This window comes from Alexandromys fortis, unplaced genomic scaffold (assembly GCF_014885135.2).
Source record: "Alexandromys fortis isolate MF-2015 unplaced genomic scaffold, M_Fortis_MF-2015_v1.1 scaffold_138, whole genome shotgun sequence".
NCBI lineage: Eukaryota > Metazoa > Chordata > Mammalia > Rodentia > Cricetidae > Alexandromys > Alexandromys fortis.
In genome coordinates this window covers 855,760-874,192 of record NW_026068034.1, presented here as the reverse complement: position 1 = coordinate 874,192, position 18,433 = coordinate 855,760, and the positions used below count along the sequence as shown (strand labels likewise).

Here is an 18,433-nt window from a genome sequence, read left to right as displayed (position 1 = left end):
TTACCCCTCCGTTTCTTCTCTTGCAGATCCGCGTGTGCACACGCGAATCCCGTCGTGAATAAGGCGTGGCCAGCTCCCAATCCCCGCCTCAAATTCGTGCCCGTGCCCCTTCCTCTCGGTCACCTTTTAGTACCGCAGTACTAGCTTGCGGGTCGGCGAGAGGGGCTGGGCCAGTGAGGGTGCCCCGCCCACATCTTTGCAGAGGCAGCGCCCCCTCTCTGGGCTTCTAAAGCTCCAAGACAGCTATAGGCTGGTGGAGCCAGGGGGCGGGGACTGGGAGGGGCCTAGGCGGGGCGTGACGTCGCTGGGCGGGCGGCCGCCCGGGAGGCGGGGCGGCAGGGAGGCGGCGGCCCTCTCGGCCCAGGCCAGCCCGCTGCTGAGGCGGTCGGTGCGCTGCAGGCAGCGCCGGGAGCCGGCTCCTAACAACATCTCGCGGCTGTCACTCGGTCCCGGGGTCAGATATGGCCCTGGTGCGCGACGCCGAGCCCGCGGCCGGGTCCTCCCGTTGGCTGCCCACGCACGTCCAGGTGACTGTGCTGCGGGCCAGCGGGTTGAGGGGCAAGAGCTCAGGCGCCGGCAGCACCAGCGACGCGTACACGGTGATCCAGGTGGGCCGCGAGAAGTACAGCACCTCGGTGGTGGAGAAGACGCAGGGCTGCCCGGAATGGTGCGAGGAGTGCTCGTTCGAGCTGCCGCCCGGTGCCCTGGACGGCCTACTGCGGGCACAGGAGGCAGATGGGTCCCCTGCGCCCTGGGCCTCGGGCCCCAACGCCGCCTGCGAGCTGGTGCTCACCACCATGCACCGCTCGCTCATCGGTGTGGACAAGTTTCTGGGCCGGGCCACCGTGGCTCTGGATGAGGTCTTCCGCGCAGGCCGCGCCCAGCACACGCAGTGAGTCTGGGGCGCTGGGAGGGGGTACCGAACGGTTGATGGCCTAACCGAGCAGGGTTGGTGGTAGGTACATCGGGACCCCAACCTCGCGCTCTAGGACATAAACCGACACATTAGTTATTACTTGTCATTTTGGGGTCCCCCCCCCCGACTGCCTCCCAAACAGCCTGGTGGGCCTGGAAGGCCTGATGGAGTTGGCATAGTGACCAAGCGTTAGGAGTACATGGCCAAAGAAAGTTCGGAATGGGATTCTGAGCCTTAGAATTCAAAAAGGGAAGTTTCGGGCTTCAGGGCCTGCCTTCCTGTCCTCAAAGAGGTGTCCAAGCCTGTAGGTGAGTGGAGGGACTGTCTCACCTTGTAGACGCATCAAGGTGAGTTGTTGTTACCTTCTAAGGGCAAGATTGAAGGGAGACGCCCCAGCAAAACCTAGAGGTTACACAGAACAAGTGCCTCTTGAATGTACAGGGATGCCCTTCACCATCTAGACATGCTCCCTGACTCTGCCCAGGGTACCAGAACTGAGAGAATTGGTCAACCTCCTTAGAGTAGGAAGGAAATGCCTGGGTCAGCTTGCCTCCAGTGAGGCAGTGTCATGGTTATAATGCCCAGCCGTTCTCCAGGATATTTTCCCTGGAAAGGTTGGAGGGGTTTTTGTTGTTATTTTGTTTTGTTTTGAGACAGGGTCTTTCTTTGTAGCCCAGACTGTCCTGCAATTTGCTATGTAGACCAGGCTCCCCTTGAATTCAAAGAAATCCTGCCTCTGCTTCCCCAATGCTGAGCTCAAAGGTGTGTGCCACTAAAACCTGGCTGTAAGGAGTAAGGAGAGGGTATTTTAATCATTTATTTTGGCAGGGTTTGGCCTTCCTAAAGTAAAGACCTAAGACTTAGCTGAGCAGTGGTGATTTTTTTTTTGTTTTGTTTTTTTTCCTCAACATTTGGGAGGCAGAGACTCTTTGAGTTTGAGGCCAGCCTTGTCTACTAGTGAGTTCCAGGCCAGCCTGGGCTACACAAAAAAACCCTGTGCCGGGCGGTGGAGGCACACACATTTAATCTCCTCAGCACTCTTGGGAGGAAGAGGTGTGCAGGTCTCTGAGTTCAAGGCCAGCCTGGTCTACAAGAGCTAGTTCCAGGACAGACTCCAAAGCTATAGAGAAACCCAATCTTGGAAACCCCCCTCCAAAGGAAAAAAAGAAAGAAAGTAAACGAAAAACAGGTCATAAGACTTGGAGCACCTTTTCCTGTTTGAGCCTGTGCTCATCTGAAGAGTTGGTCTCCAGGACTGACCACCTCCTGTGGCTGGCTGGAACAGTTAATTTCTAAGCCTCAGGGTGGGGGCTGTAAGGGATTGGGAGAGCTGCTGAAAAACCTTGCTGGGTTTGAGTAAATCAAGGAAGGCTTGCTCTCGGGAGAGGGGTGAGCCTTGAGCCAGGTACAGATGAAGAGGGAAGCAGGATTTGGATATAAAAAGGGTCCGACCTTGAATGATGTTTTTCCCCCTAAAGGGAAGGGCTTTCCTGGCTGGCCTGCTGCAGACTGGGCTGGGATAGAACCCAGCACATTCCAGGCAGGGCTCTGACCTGACTTCATTCCGCCCCCCCCCTCCCTTCCCCTGACGCGCTCACCTCCTTCCCTCCTGACTTGCAGTTTGACTGCTGGGTGTGGAGTCACGTGGCACAACTTGGTCCCTGTTTTGTTCTTTTCCTTCTCTCTTTTGCGTGTTTTCCCTCCTTCCTGGTCCCGGCAGACCAGGGTACTGGGTGTGGGATGGAATGCCCTCCCTTGACCTCTTAGTCCCTTCCTTTTCCCATTCCCGTCATCCCTTTGCCATTTAGCTATTCCATCCACGGTGGTAATTACATATGGAATATGTTTTAGGGGGAGGGTGAACTAAGGGTACAGATTAAAACAAACCCAAAAAACAAAAACAGCAACAACAACAAACAAGTTTGCAGGGAAGTGTCTTTGATTTTTTTCCCCCCTTTCTTTCCAATTCATGCCCTTGCTTCTCTCTTGGCCTTGAATCTTGCTTTGTGGAGCTGGCCCAGCCTGCAGGTCCAGGTGGGCCTGTTTTCTGCCAAGAACTGTGCTCCCGGGAAACTTTGACGTGCTATCCCTTGATCTGAATAGGAGCCTTAATTTACTTTCAGAAGTCATCTTTTCCACAAGCCTTCTTCACGCCCACCTGGCTGCCTTTCTGCTGATGCACTGACCCGGCTTATTTATAGAGTTGGAGAGGGCGGGAAGGGGGGCACTTAGGGCGGGCAAAGGAAAAGTCCACACTGTTGGCCCGCTCTGTACCTTTAGTCCCTGGACCTCACAGCATGCTCACTGACACAGAACCAGGGCAGCCACTCCTGCTCCATGTCCCAAAGTCTCTAATGGCCACTCCTGGAGGCATTTCCTGACCTCACCCTGGCCTGAGCCACTGAGGCAGTGAAGTCTGTGCAAAGCCCAGGTGGTGAAGTGGAGATTAGGGGTAGCATCCTCAGTTTTGGATACTGTGGGAAAGTACTGTGTCACATTAGTTCTAGGAGGCAGGGGTGAGGAGAGCAGGTGGTGGGCTCCTGGTAGCTAGGAATCTGACTTGAGAGGAGGCGGCTGAGAAGTTGCATGAAGCAGAGCCCTTTCTCAACTTCTGAGTGTCTCAGTTTACTAGTCCTTAAAATGGGGTAACTTCTACCTCTCCAGGGTTGATGTGGGAGACGAGATGCAGTTCCCAGGCACGTGTGTGTGTGTGTGTGTGTGTGGTCAGTGAATAGGAGAGATGATGAAAGGACATGTTGGCAACACCATGGAAGAAGTCCTCTGCCTTGGAAGAACTGCTCCAGAGCTCAGAACTTTTAAGTCTGGGAAAGCCTCATGACCATGGGTGGTGACAGGATGAGTGTCAGAATTCCCAGCTGCCCTCTGGAGGCCCAAGAACTTTAGTTGCACCTGGGAAGCATCCATGCTCCTTAAGCCAGGCTCAGGTCACCCAGTGGCTCTGCAGCTTTCCCTGTCAGCCTTGCTTGGCACTGCCCATGCCCTGGAGGAAGGAACGCTGGCACAGTGTTGGTTCCTTAACCTTTTCACCACATCTCTGCAAGGATCATAATGATAGAGATCAGCTATATAGGTTGGTATGATGCCATCTGTGAAGGCTTGGTGTAATTCTAGATGGCTGCTTTCCTAAGGGTAGGGTTGGAGTTGCTGTGGGATCTTGCTTCCTGTGCTGTGGCTTTAGCTACCCCAGGGACCCCTGAAAGTTCTCTGTGAGGCACTCTTCATTGTGAGAGGCTTTACTAGAGGCTTTCGAAATACCCCAAGAGGAAATCTACCCTTACCCCTCCCGCACCAGGGATGGAACTTGGTGGCTGGTGTGTGCTGGCAAGCACAGTATTGCTGAGCTGTGTTTCCAGCCACCAGAGAGGAAGCTCTCCAAACAAAAAACATGGTGCATATGACATTTGATCAGAGCTACTTCCCATCTGGAGCACCATTTTCCTGCGTGACACCAGTGTAGTGTAGCTGGGACAATTCCAAGGTGCTACCCACTTCTGTCTTTTACCACCACTGCTCCCCGTCCTGGAATGCCCAGTGCGTGCCAGGCTTGCTATTCTGCCTCCTAGGACCTAGATGGGACATGGGATAATGACAGTTCTCTTTGTTACCTGGGGGGTCAGATGGGAACATTTGAATTTTTCTGGATGTCCTGCTTTGAATGCGACTTGTACCTCAGGGGAATGATCCCAAATAACTTGAAAGAGGAAAGAGAAAGCGGCAAGAATTTTTGAATGAGGTTCGGGAGTCTGTCACAGAGATTTTTGGGTGGGGAGACATGCTTTTGGCCCCCTGAGAGTGTTGGTTGGTCTGTACTGGGAAAGGAGAAGACATAGCACCATCTTGTGTGGAGCACCACATTTGCCTTCACCCTGACCTGGTCCTAGCCTTGAAGTCTATGGTACAGAAATAAATAGGGCTGGTCCTCTGGTAAAGCCAGGGCTGTGTGTTTGTTGGCTGGGACCAGTTGTCTTCTCTCCTTTAGTCTAAAACTGTTTTGACCATGACCAGGCTAACCGCCCCTTGAGAGGCTTCGTCAGTTCCTGCCCAGCCTTTGCCACTGTTAAATTATCTTTTAATTTTTGGAGAGAGCAGGCCCAGGGAAGCTGGTGGGTGTGAAGGTCTGAGGGCAGAGGGTCTTCCTGGCTGCTCATGGCCATTTAAACTCCCGGTTCTCCTGCCTTTGCCCCCAAGAGCTTGACTGTTGGGGGTCTCTGGGGCTTTTCATCCCACAGCCCGACAACCATCTCTCTACTGACTTCTAAGTGTGACCTGGTTTTCAAGAAGCAGCCGAGACCCACTGAGGCCCCTGTTTCTGCCCCTGCTTGAACCCCAGGTCTGGAGTAGAGTCTGGGGAGAGGTGTGACCACACTCAGAAGGTGTCATTAGGATGAACAAGCTTCATCTCTCAATTGTGGTCTGGTGGCCTACCCCTATTTGGGGTTGTTAGAGCAGCATCGTGGTGGTGGTGGTGGTGGTGGTGGTGGTGGTGGGGTCAGAGGAGGTGTAACTCCTCCCCGGCACAGTGGCTTCCCCTTTCCTTTGAATCTGCCTCTGGCCCTGGGCCAGACCCAAGCAGTTACCAGAGGTCTGTCCCCTCCCCACTGTACTGGGCAGATGGGGACAAGGTGTAAGCCAGCAGAGTCACTATCCTGGTTGACCTTGAGGCCTGGTTTTGCTTTAGTTTTATTTTCTTTGCAATGGTGTTTTCACTGCATACTTGAGGCTGACCTGGAACTTGCTGTGTAGTCCAGGCTGCAGCTGGCTGCTCCTTGTTATTGCAGTCACCCTGGCGCTAAACTGCTGGTCTGGCCTTCTCCAGATGTTTCCCTTGCCCTTCCCACCCTGTTTGGGACAGATGACTAACACAATGACAGGGGTGGCTGTTGCTCTGTGGAAATCAGCCCCCGCACTTTACTTCCCTGTTTGGAGTGTGTGCTCAGGCCGGATCCTGGAAGCCCAGAACTGAAATGAAAGACTGGTCACTTTGTTCCTTTTGAGCTGGCTACCTTATGGATGCGAGGGGTCCTGATACATGGTCATGAGGCCCTGCAGGGGTTAGGCCCAGTGCCTCACTCAGTCAGCAGTTGTGGGGAGGAGCTCTAGCAGGGCACTGCCCTTCAGCCTCATCTTTGGTCTCCTTCCTACGCAGTGGGTCAGTGGGTTTTTACTCAAGAAATTCCAACCCCAGAGCTGGAGGAGGCTGGAACGTGTGGAGCCTGGCTGGGGATAAGGAGAAGAGCACCCAGGAGCTATCCTGTAGTCAGGGAGAGCATGGCTCTCTCTCTGTGACGTCTGTTCAGCTCTGGCAGCCCGAAGAGTTCCCAGTGAGCAAGAGCTGGCATTTGGGGTCCTATGTGCATTGTGGGGTTTCTGTGAGTTGGGAAGCAGAGGGGTCTCTGCGTTCTCTGCAGTTCTGGAGGGCAGTTTCCTCTAGAGGCATCCCTGGAGCACATACAAAGTTCAAGACTGGTCTCTAGAGGGGAGGAACTCCAGAGGTAGGGACATGGACATCTCTCTGCATTGGGAGGGAGCACTTTAGTTAAAAGTTGTGTTTAGGGGCCCAGACAGAATCCTGGATGTGTTCTGAGCAGATGGGTCACTGGGTTTGCTGTAGTCAAGGCCAGCCTTCTTGAGGAGATGATACACACTAGAGACCAGTTGGGTGGACATCAGAGCGCCTCTGCCTCCCAGCCCCACATCGATGGACATTTTGTTCTATAGTGTCAGTTACTAAATCCCCCTTCTAAGACTTCCCTTACCTCAGAGCAAGCTTGTGAGCTTTCATTGCTGTTACCTCGCTTCATGGCACACAGAGGTGAATTGACTTTGACACACACAACACTTGACAGAATTAGGACTTGAACCTGCCTGGGCTCTTGACCACACACCATAGGAACATTGGTCCACCTCTGTTCCCCCTACTCCCATCTTGCATAGGTCCTGGTGTTTGGGACGGGCCTGGTTGAGGCTTCCTCTCACTCTTCCGTATAGATCTCCAGATCTTGGGGTTGGCCTTGGGGACCTGTTTCTCCTGGCAGAGCCCTGAGTTTATGAGCTAAGCAGTTTATGGGTGTCTGTGGTTCTAGCTGGTCATGTTCATCCCAGGGGTTGAGTGTTTCTGCTACCTAGTGAATCACAAGGGTGGGATGAGTGAGGCCTGGGCTACTGCTCAGACTTGGATGGCCCTTCTGAATCTCCCCAACTTCTCCCAAGGTATGGCATGCCTATTTGATGTGACAGAAGGCTGCTAGGCCTCCTTCCTCTCAGAGATGCAGCCGTTTGCTGTTTGTCTACCACTTTCTCAATATCTGGGAAGCCTTTCCTGAGGTCCCCCTGTAACCACTGTGCCTAGGCAATGCTGGGGAAGAAATGACGGAAGGAAAATGGGTCGCCCCTTCAGGAGAGGGACAGCAGTGTGTTTGCGAGGAAACTTTTGCCCACAGTCAGCAGACATCCCCAGAGGAGAGTCAGGAAAAGGTGTGTTCACAGGACTAGAGGAACCATGCTTGGCTTCCTAGGGGATGCAGAAGAGACCTGATGTGGCCTGGTGACGAGAAGGCAGGGAAGGGACCACTTCAGAAGTATGGGGAGGCAGGAAGGGGAGCTGAGCAGAGTTTGGGTACATCTTACCCCCCACCCTGAGTCACCTGCTCCCTTTCTCAGGCAGCAAGTTTTTCGAGCTCTGGGGTGAACTTCCAAACTTCCTGCATTACAAGCAAGTGAACCGCATATTTTCTCCTCCCTCCCTGTTTGCCCACGTGCTGCATTCTTGAATGCAGCTCTGCACCCATGACCCTGCTTCACTTTCCTACACGGGGACAATTACTGGTGTCTGTCTATGCTGGGGTTCAAACAGAGGCTCCTGAGAAGGACAGTCACCACTTGGGTAAGGTTCCTTGAGCAAGAGAGGTCAGCACCCCAGAAGCCTGGTAAAAGGCCTTTCATAGACAATAAACCCAAAGCTTTTATATGTGGTTGGCCTATTTCTCAGCATGCTTTTCTGGAATTATCTCATTTTACTCCCTGCTGAGGGTAGCAAAGTGACCCCTATTTCCACAGACATGGACGACTAGGGTCTCAGGACATGGAATGACCTGTCCAAGGTTTCAGGGCTTGTTAGTGGTAGACAGGTTCCTTACCTCGAGCCCAGTGCACTTTCTACTGCCTTTGCTCTGGGCCCTGCACCTTGAGTATCTGCCCTTGTTACTTGGTGGTTAGACTTGCCTTCTGGCATTTTTATAGCATGGGGCTCCCAGCCCCTTCTGAGGCCAGCTGACATGCAGACCTTTGGAGCTTCAGGCAGTGGGACAAGTATTAGAGGAGATGTTTATATGAAGGAAGTGGGGGTGGAGGCTAAGCCTGGCTGGGGTGTGAAGTGACACAGGGGTAACCACAGGGGTAACCAGTGAATGCTAGTCTGGGTTCTCCTCCAAGGGTTGTGGCTGCCAGGCCTGGCATGATGCCAGAGGAGACGATAAGGTTAGTCTTTGTGCCTGATAAAAGGCTCAGTCGCGTCCTGGGATTATGTCTGGCTTGTAGTTTAAGTATAGAAACCAAGTCAAAGAGTAAGTTGTGAGAATTAGGAGCATGAGTTGGCCTGAGAGCCCCCAACTCCTGTCCACACTGACTGCTCTGTGGAGTTGTAAGATGAGAGGAGGCAGAAGATGGAGGGAGAAGGCAGAGGAAATAGGGGTGTTTCCTGGTTGTCTTCAGACTCCAACTGTGAGGAGAGGAGGCAGAAGATGGAGAAGGCAGAGGAGATGGGGGGTGTCTCTAGACTCCAACTGTGCTTTCTCATTTTAAAATCTATTTTATCACTTCATTTTGGAGAGGCAAATAGCTTTTAAATTCTACCCAAGCCAAAAAGATATAAATAAATCTGCTAGTAGAATTATTGCATTGTTTATTATCTCAAATATTATAGTTTAACTTATTCTATGCTTAATCATTTTTGTAATAATATGAAAGCTTTTGTTTAATTGACATCCATTTTATTGATAGTAATTTTCAAATTGTATCATTTTATGAATATTTTCATTTAATTTTCTTGTATAAACAAGGACAATTTCATAATAAAACTACAAATCCTAAAAAAAAATCTATTCAATGTCACTGGGCAGTGGTGGCACACACCTTTAATCCTAGCACGAGGGAGGCAGAGGCAGGTGGATCTGGTCTACAAGAGCTAGTTTCAGGACAGACTCCAAAGCTACAGAGAAACCCTGTCTCGAAAAGCAGAAACAAACAAAATACAACAACAAAAAAAGAGAAACAAGCACATTAGCTTTTTGGGGACACTTCCTATCCACAACCACACAGGTGACAGCCTGGGTCGTGGGAGAGAAGCGGTGAATGAGCATTGGTGTCTGTTGTCAATTGCTGGGAGAATCCAGCATGGAGTTGTGCTGCCAGGGCACCAAGAAGATCCCCAGGAAGCCCTTGTCCCTCCTGCTTCCCTGTTTGAGACAAGGCCTCTGTATAGCTCATGCTGGTCTTAAACTTGCCCTGTTGCCAAGAATGACCTTGAAATCCTAATCCTCCAGCTTCCCCCCCCCCAAATGCTGGGATTACATGCATGCACTACTGTGCTCATCTTCCCAGAATTGTTTCTTATAGTTGTTACCTTTACTTGCTATTGTGTTCTGATGCCTTCTGTGAGCAGGTACTGTGTGCTCCAGTGTATATGTAGAGGTCAGAGAACAACTGGAGTTGGTTCTTCTGCCCAATGGGGGTCCCGGGGATTGAACAACTCACTGGCCCAGGATTTTCTCTTCTTTCTTTCCTTCTTTTTTTTTAAATTTTATTTATGTGGGTTTATATGGATATGTAAATACAATGGCACATGCTGAGGTCAGAGGACAACTTTCTGGAATGGGTTTTCTCCTTCCACCATATAGGTCCTTTGGATCAAACACAGTCCCTTTCCACCTTCTGAGCTTTCTCTCTGGCCTAGGATTATGTTTGTTTTTACCTTCTGTTTTAGACAGTTAATAAAGCTGATACTTTATTAATTTATGATCAGAAGTTGTGGTTAAAATATAAGGTGTTCAGGGATCCGCCAATCTTGGGATTTGCTGTGGTTGTGCTGACCCTACGTTTGCCTCTCTGTGCAACCCTTCCATGAGATCCTCTCTCTGCTACACCAGTGTCCCATCAGTTCTGTCCTACTCATACCCTCTAGCATTCCAGGGTTCACAATGAAGCCACAGCTCTTCAGACACCTCTAATCTGTGTTCAACGAGGCCAGGGGAAGAGGACTGCTGAGAGTTCCAGGCCAGCCTACGCTACAGCATAAAACTGATTTAAAAACCAGATAACGGACTGGAGAAATGGCTCCATCAGTGACTAAGAGTACATATTGCTCTTCTAGGGGACCTTAGTTTAGTTTCAAGCACCTGCAATCAGTGGCTTACAACCACCTCTATTTCCAGCTCCAGAAGATCCAATTCCCTTTTCTGGTCTCCATGGACACTTGAATTCATGTGCACAAACTCATACACAGATGCATACACATAAATAATAAAATAGATCTTAAAAAAACTTAAGAACAAGAAAAGAAATCCTAGTTCCTTTGTGTGGTGGAAGCTGGCTCCTGTCTGCCCCCATCTGCCCTCAGTCTATCTCCCAGTCTGCCCCTAATCTATCCCCCAAGCTAACCCCCAATCCAACCCCCAGTTTATGCTCCAGTCTGCCCCTAATCTATCCCCCAAGCTAACCCCCAGTTTATGCTCCAGGCTGCCTTCAGTTTGCTCCCCAGTCTGCCCCCAGTCTACTCCCAATCTGCCTCCAGTCTACCCCCCCAATCTACCCTCAATCTACCCCCAGTCTACCCCCAGTCTGCACCCTAGTATGCTTCCAGTCTACCCCCCAGTCTGCCTCCAGTCTACCCCCAGTCTGCACCCCAGTATGCTTCCAGTCTACCCCCAGTCTGCTTCCAGTCTACCCCCCCAGTCTGCCTCCAGTCTACCCCCAGTCTGCACCCCAGTATGCTTCCAGTCTACCCCCCAGTCTGCCTCCAGTCTACCCTCCAGTCTGCACTTTGCAGCCCAGCCCAGTGTCTGTACTTGCTGTTCTTTCTATCTGGAATGTCTTCTACCTTCCCTTTCCCTCCCTATTCTTCAAGCCCATTTAAGTACCTGATCTTAGGGCCCTTCTCAAGTCCCCTGGCCCGTCTCAACTCCTTTTTACCATGCTTTCCTGTGATGACTGTCATCTTCCTTTATTTTTTTGCTCTTATTTCCCCACCAGGGTGTGAGTTCCACAGGACACTGTTCTTGTCCCTGGAATATTTGAGTGGAGACCTGGCTGGGTAGACTGTTGCTGGCAGGACTATATCTCTGGGAGGGATGATGCTGGCATGTGTGCAGTGTGCCAACCTGGAGTGGAGTGGACAGACATCTGTTCACATCATCGTCAGTCACACAACAGGGAGCAGGGCAACAGTGGAGAGCCCGCTGCTGAGTCTGAGCTCCTGAGTTCACTCAGGAAGCCCACGCCCACACAGGGAGGACTCATGTCTAGAAGTCTTGTATCTGGGGATGTAGAATTATGTTGAATGCCATCATGGAAATCTACTTTCAGGGCCACCGGAGGTCCACTTCCTCTATCCGATGATGTATGAGAGAGAGAGAGAGAGAGAGAGAGAGAGAGAGAGAGAGAGAGAGAGAGAGAGAAACGCTGGAAAAGTCTCGAGAGAAGATAGACAGCCAACAGCCATGAAGAGATTTTAACTTGAGGGGGGTTGTCACGGAACTGGTGTGAATGGCACCATTCCTGTGCTTTCACACAGCACCTGAAATATGGCTCCAGAATATTCTGGAGCATTTAGATGATCCTGATTCATTCCCATTCCTTTTTGTCCTACTAGGGACCTATGATGGGGTTACTTTAGACCTTTGTAGAGGTTAGGAGTTTAGCCTTTCTCTTGTTTTATGGCTGGCCCTAAACTCCTAATGATGCTCTCCAACTCCTGAACCTTGTGCTCACCTGTGAACACCTCAGTCGCACCTCCTCACCAGTCCAGCAGATGTCTGTCCAAGAGCAGCTTGGCAAGCCAGTGGCTCATTGGGCTTGCTTACAGGAGCGTGCTATGAGTACACCAAGGGACTATATACAGGAGTGTGGGTGATCCCAGAGTAGCTGCCTTCCCTCAAAGCCCCATACCAGCATGACCTCTCCAAAGCTGTGCAGGTGGAATCTCCCCTTTAGTGAACCTACTACTTAGATATTCTAGTGCCTTCTAAGGTTACTAGCAGCTAGACATCATTCTGGGCAGCTAGGGTGTAGGAGATAGGATGGAGGGAGTGTCTGGAATCTACTCCCATCTCTTTTTTGTTTTGTTTTTGAGGTAGCATTTCTTTATTATAGAGGTCTGTCTTGGAACTTGCCACATAGACCAAGCTGGCCTTGAACCCAGGGATCCACCTCCCTCTGCCTCTTGAGTGTGGGATTAAAGGCATGTGCTACCATTCCCTGAAAAACTAGTGATTTGTTTTTGTTTTTGAGATAGAGTTTCTCTGTGTAGCTCTGGCTGTCCTGGAATTTGATCTGTAGACCAGGCTAACCTTAAATGAGATCTGCCTGCCTCTGCCTCCCAAGTGCTGGGATTAAAGGCATGTGTCACCATTGCCTGGCTAGTGCTTTTAACTGCTTTTAATAGGAAGCAGGAATGTATGATATTAGTCACATGATCAATAATAGCTTCTGCTTCCTAGGAGGCAGGTGTCCTGTCTGGTTTCCCTCTCTCCCTCCCTCCACCCCCCATCACCTTCATTGGCACTCAGGGTGTTTGAAGACCAAGCTGATCACCATGGCCATGGTGTGATGCTGGAGGCCCTGAGGGCCATTGACTGACTTCTTGCTGACTCCAGGCCCTGTGTGCTCCTGGGTGGGAAGTGACAGAGGTGTGTGCCTTCTGCTGGAACGCCTCAGCCTAGAAGTTATGCTGGATAGGGAGACCGGTCCTCTGCTGAGCTCCCTTCCTGGGCATTCACAGTCTTCCTCGGGCATGGGCCTATTTGGCCTCTGAAGCCCACAGGCCTCTTTTTTTTTTTTCTCAGAGTCGGGTCTCTAAATAACCAGTTTACAAGCCGTACATACCACAGATGTTGAAGACAGTAGTCAACATAGGAAAAGACATACTCTTTAGGCCTATGTATCCAGTGATCTGGTTCTGTTCTCATTCTATGTAGGTCAGAGCAGTGGTGGGTATGCTTTAAACAGCTGTCAGTCGATAGGAAACAACTTTTATGTGTGTGACAAACATCTATATATTGCCGCTATGCTGTTCCAGTGTCACACATACACAAACCTATTTGGGGTATGTTTTAGTTAGAAGGTCTAGAGACATGGCCCAGCAATTAAGGTCACATACTTTACCCCCTATGTGTTTTTATAACTCAGGATTGTCTTAGGGGATCAGGGCATTTCAGCGTGCTGTGTGCTTAGTATAGTGAGGGGCTGTGCTTGGTCGAGAAACGGTGTTGAGCTCAGTGGCTTTTCAGGGCCAAGTGATGGGCTAGAGGTCAGCATCCAGCCTCTTCCTTTCCTGATCTGGGTACTTTCTGGGTCTGTATGGGCATCTTCTCACAGTGGGTAGGTGTGAAGACCAGGCCCCTTCGCAGAGGTCACAAGATCCCAGGACCTAGCCATGAGAGGCCACAGAGGGAATGAGAGGTCTGACCCGACTGCTGGGACTGTAGCTCATTTGGTGGCAGAGTGCCTGCTTAGCATGCATGAGGCCCTGGGTTCCCTCCCCAGCACTGCATGAAGCTAAGAGTGATCCACACGTGAAGTCCTAACACTCAGGAGGTTTGGAAGTTCAAGTTTGTCCTTAACTGCGCACCACACAGGAGGCCAGCCTGTGCTTGTCTCAAAAGAAAACAGAAACAGACAGCCTTCTGCACAGAGCCATGGAGGCCAGGCCTAGGCTTTGGGGAAACTTTCCAAGAACCTTCATCTGAGTCTCCTCCCCAAGCCTTAACAAAGTCTAGTGGTCACGTTGTAGACTTGGGACTCAGCTCTCAGGTCAGATTCTTCCCCATGATCCCAAGGGCAGAGAGCAGCAAGCAGTGTGTGGCAAATTCCTCAGGAGGTTAACTCTGGGTATAGTCTGGCCCACTTGTCTGCATCTCTTCACACAAATGTGCTCCAGACAGCAATAGCTGGATCACCACTGTGAACTGGGCAGACATGGAGCCTTTTGAAAAGATCTTAGGCATTCCATCTTCTAATTTTGATATATGTGTATAATGTGTGTGCATGAGAATGCATGCCTTGGCACATGTGTGGAGGTCAGAGAACACCCTCAGGTGTCAATGCTTACCTTTCATCTTGATTGAGTCAAGGTCTCTTTGCTGTTTGCTACTGCACACGCCAGGCTAGGCGGGTCCAAGGGATTCTGAAGATTCTCATGTTTCCTCCACCAGCGCCAGGCATGAAGCCAGTGCTTTTTGTTTGTTTGTTTGTTTTGTTTTTGAAACAGGATTTCTTCAGGACCTGGCTGTCCTGGAACTTACCCTGTAGACCAGGCTGACCTCAAACTAACAGAGATCTGAAGTTTTGCACCACCACGGCCTAGCACCTCCTTTCTCCTTATGGGAGCACTGGGCTCCGGATGTGTGTTAGTATGCCTAGCTTTATATGGGTTGTGGGGATTTGAATTCATGTCCTTACATTTGCATGGCAAGGGCTTAACTGACTGAGCTAGCCCAAGACCCAGCCCACAGCCAAGGGCTTTTCTGCAATATGAAAGGCACTAACTTGTACCACTGACTTGTATTAACTTGAAGCGCATTGTGTATGGCATTTTTGGGTACAGGTATGTGTATAATGACAAACTACAGGGACTGAGGAACCTGTGCTTTGAGGACCAGTTATATGTTAGGGGGTCATGGATCAAGTGGGGTCACTGTTCTTCCTGTGGCATTTCAGAAGTGGTTTTGGGGAAAAAGAGGCCACATCTTAGCATACTTAGTTTGTAGGAAGTGCTTTATGAGGCTGGTCCCTACCAGAAGTGTGTATATTTTGGCAGATTGCCTCCTGGAGAGGGATGGGCACATCTAGGGTCAGTCATCTCACAAGAAGTCTGTCTTGGCTAGGCCAGGTGGCATAGACCTACTAAGAAAGATGGATCAGAGTTCAAGGCCAGCCTGGGTTACAGGGCAAGTTCAAGGTCAGCGGGGTCAATTTAGTGAAACCTTATTTCAAAAATGAGGGCTGGAGAAATGACTTGGTAATTGAGAGCACTGGCTGCTCTTCCAGAGGACCTGGATTCACTTCCCAGTACCTACATGGTGGCTCACAGCCATCTGTAACTCTAGTTGCAGAATTTGACATGCTCCTCTGGCCTCCAAAGGCACCAGGCACACACCTGGTACACAGACATATGTGCAAGTAAAACACCCATACACAAAAAACTAAAAACAAGCAAATAAAGGCTAGGTGTAGTATAGCTCAGTGGTAACACTTGCTTTGAGTGCATGAGGCCTACATCCAGGAACAGCAACCCAAACAAAAAATGGCATGCCCTGTTGGGAGTGATGGCTCATAGATATATGCCCAGCATTGGTTATCTGAGGCAGGAACATTGAGAATTTGAGGCCAGTTTGGGTAACATCACTAGACCCTTGTCTAAAAAACAAATAAGCTGGAGACAGCAACAGGAAAGCATATCTTGACTTGGCCGGGCCTAGAGCAACAAAGGGTTCCTCTGGTCCCACCTGAGTGTCTTTGAAAATGAAACGTGTGGAGGGACATTTGGTCTCTGACTTGGTAAATTGATGGAGATAAGGCAGGGACTATCCATTGTGTTCCCGCTAAGGCTGAGTGTAGTCATCTGAAGTGCCCCCACCAATCTATCATAGTCTTATTCCAGTCCAGACTTATACTAGGAAGAGTCTTGGTGTCTCTAGGGGGAGTGGTTAACTGACTCTGCACTATGATACCTAGCTAGTTGGGGCCTTGACTATAGATCTGGCCTTGTCCAACAAAGCCACTGTCCAGGCTTTGTTGAAGATTTAGCCAAATCCTAATGGATTTTGGCTGGGTCTCAACCCTGAAAGAGAGTAATGGGTCAGGCATCAGAATGAGCCTTGAGGTTCTCAGGGTTGTGAGAAGCCTACTCAGGCAGATCTGGGAGGGGCCAGGAGGGGAAGGGAGAGTCTAGTCCTGGAGACAAGGGGAGAATTACATGGCAAGTCATGACTGTGGCCACCTTTGCATGGACAGAGCTTTGGGAGCCTCAGTCTGTAGGGAGTTGCTGCTCCTAGTGCATTTGCTGTTGGTTCTGTGGGGTGTGTCCAACTGCAACTGCCCAGTCAGGCAGCATCTGTGGCCGCCTTTGCCCTAGGCGTGCAGTAGTTTGGTGCCTGCCAGGTCTGGGTGGGGTGTATTTGAGGACTTATCTACTCCAGGAATGAGGAAGCAAGAATTTTGGTGAATATTCTTGCTATCTCAAAGATTAGGGTCTTCTCTCTGGTGGAAGGCTAAGCTCTGGCCAAGTCCCCAGGGTACTCAAGGTACCTGAATTGATGGCTAGAGAGGTGTCAAGTGAGCTTGGTGAGGGACAGGAGTAACGATTTTCTGTATCCCAAGGCGTTTTCAACCCCAGACTTCTCTGGACAAGAGAATCTGAGAAATGCTGAAGATCTTGGCTGTTATAAAATACCCTCACTGAAGCAAATTGGAGGAACAAAAGGCATGTTTTAGGTCACAGTTGGAGGTACAGTCCATTGTGGTAGTGAGGTCATCCTGGCAAGAATGTGAGGCAGTTGGTCACATTGTCTCTGCAGTCCGGAAACAGTGAGTAACAAATGTAATGCTTATCTGCCTTCCCTGGTGCAGTGTCCTCAGCTAAGGCACGCCTTCCTGTGTCAAGGAGCCCAACAGATAATCCTCAGAGACTCACTCACTAGGTAACTGGCCATCATTCAGACCAACAGTTAATATTAACCATCACATTGGGCAAAGCAGTTCTTCCATCCTGGCCTCCCAGAGAGAGATTTGAATTTCCTGGGAGCAGTATGATATGGGGCAGTGACCATAGGGGAGAAGGTCAAGCCTCAACCTCGGCTATGAGACCCCTGCCTTTATCTGGGGAAGTCCGGAGAGCCACCCCTTTTGGTGGCCCTGGAAGCTGAAGAGGAAGATAGAAACTCAAGCCTTGTGTTTCACCTTCCTATTACAGCACTGATAGATGTTCCTTATAAAAGATTCAGGCAGTACAAAAATAGCCACATAGGATGAGATAGCTCCCTGCAACCTCTCACTCTGGCAGTCTCCAGTGCTGCATGTGACCTTCAGGCCAAGCACAGAGGATGTCAGTGGTCCACCTACTGTCTTACCGGACTGGCTTGGATTGGAGTCAGAGTCCATAACTTCTCTCTCTCTCTCTCTCTCTCTCTCTCTCTCTCTCTCTCTCTCTCTCTCTCTCTCTCTCTCTCTCTCGTATTCCTGCTTTAAGATCCCTGACTGGATCTGGGGACAGTGACTGGGACTTTGATCTTTAAAGACCTAAAGGCTGAGAAACCAGATGTCATGCCTTAATCTTAGTACTCAGGGAGCTGAGGCTCCTAATTTAGAGACCAGCCTAGGCTATATAGTAAGACCCTGTCACAAAAGGCAATAAAAGTCCCTTCCCCATAAAACAGGCTTACTGCCATCAGGTCTTGTGGTGAGTTAATTCTGTGTATTTGGATGAGAAGCTTTACTACTCTCACCCACATTGAACAGGATCTCACCTTGAGCTTGTTATCCTCCTGCCACAGCCTCCCGTGTGTGCCGACCGTGCCTAGCTACACAGAGGATTTCTTTTTTTCTTAGACAAGGTTTCTCTGCAACAGCCTTGATTGTCCTGGAATTCCCCTTGTACACCAGGCTGGCCTTGAACTCACAGATCTACCTGCTTCAGCCTCCTGAGTTCTGGGATTAAAAGTGTGTACCACCATGCCCAGCAAAAACAGTTTTAATAAGCTAAAAAATGTTTAAAAAATAAAATATTTAAAAATATTAACTAATCAGGGAATGGTTGTGCATGCTTGGGACAGTGTTCTAAAGATTGAAACTAAAAAACTGGTCAGAGTTCAAGGCCAGCATGAACTACATACAAAAAGGTCTCCAAAAAATAAGTTGTATCACCTGGCTACGGCAGTGCACGCCTTTAATTCCAACATTCATGAGGCAGAGGCAGGTGGATCGTAGTTTGAGGCCAGTTTAGTCTATAGATTAAGTTCCAGGACAGCAAGCTACATAGAGAAACCCTGTCTCAAATAACCAATTAAAATAATAATAGTAGTAATAATAATAATAACCTGAATTACTTTAAAAAGAAAAAAGAAACTGAGCTTGACAGTGCATGCCTATAATCTCAGGAGGCAGAGACAGGAGGATTACTACAAATTCAAGATCAGCCTGGACTATATTGTGAGTTTCCAGTCAACAAAGGCTACAGTGTAAAAATCTACCTCAAAAAATAAGTAGATAAATAAATAAATAAATAAA

General features: G+C 49.8%; 1 protein-coding gene across 2 annotated transcripts in view; it reads left to right on the top strand.

Moving 5' to 3' along the window:
* Nucleotides 1-321: 321 nt before the first annotated feature.
* Nucleotides 322-18,433, top strand: part of Rab11fip5 (RAB11 family interacting protein 5) — a 39,221-nt gene continuing 21,109 nt past the window's right edge. The window contains exon 1 of one of the 2 annotated variants that reach the window (XM_050164963.1): nt 322-892. In XM_050164963.1, coding sequence (XP_050020920.1) covers nt 462-892 — 431 coding nt within the window. In that variant the 5' untranslated portion in view covers nt 322-461. The remainder of the gene's footprint in view (nt 893-18,433) is intronic. The other variant, XM_050164964.1, reaches the window with a different exon arrangement.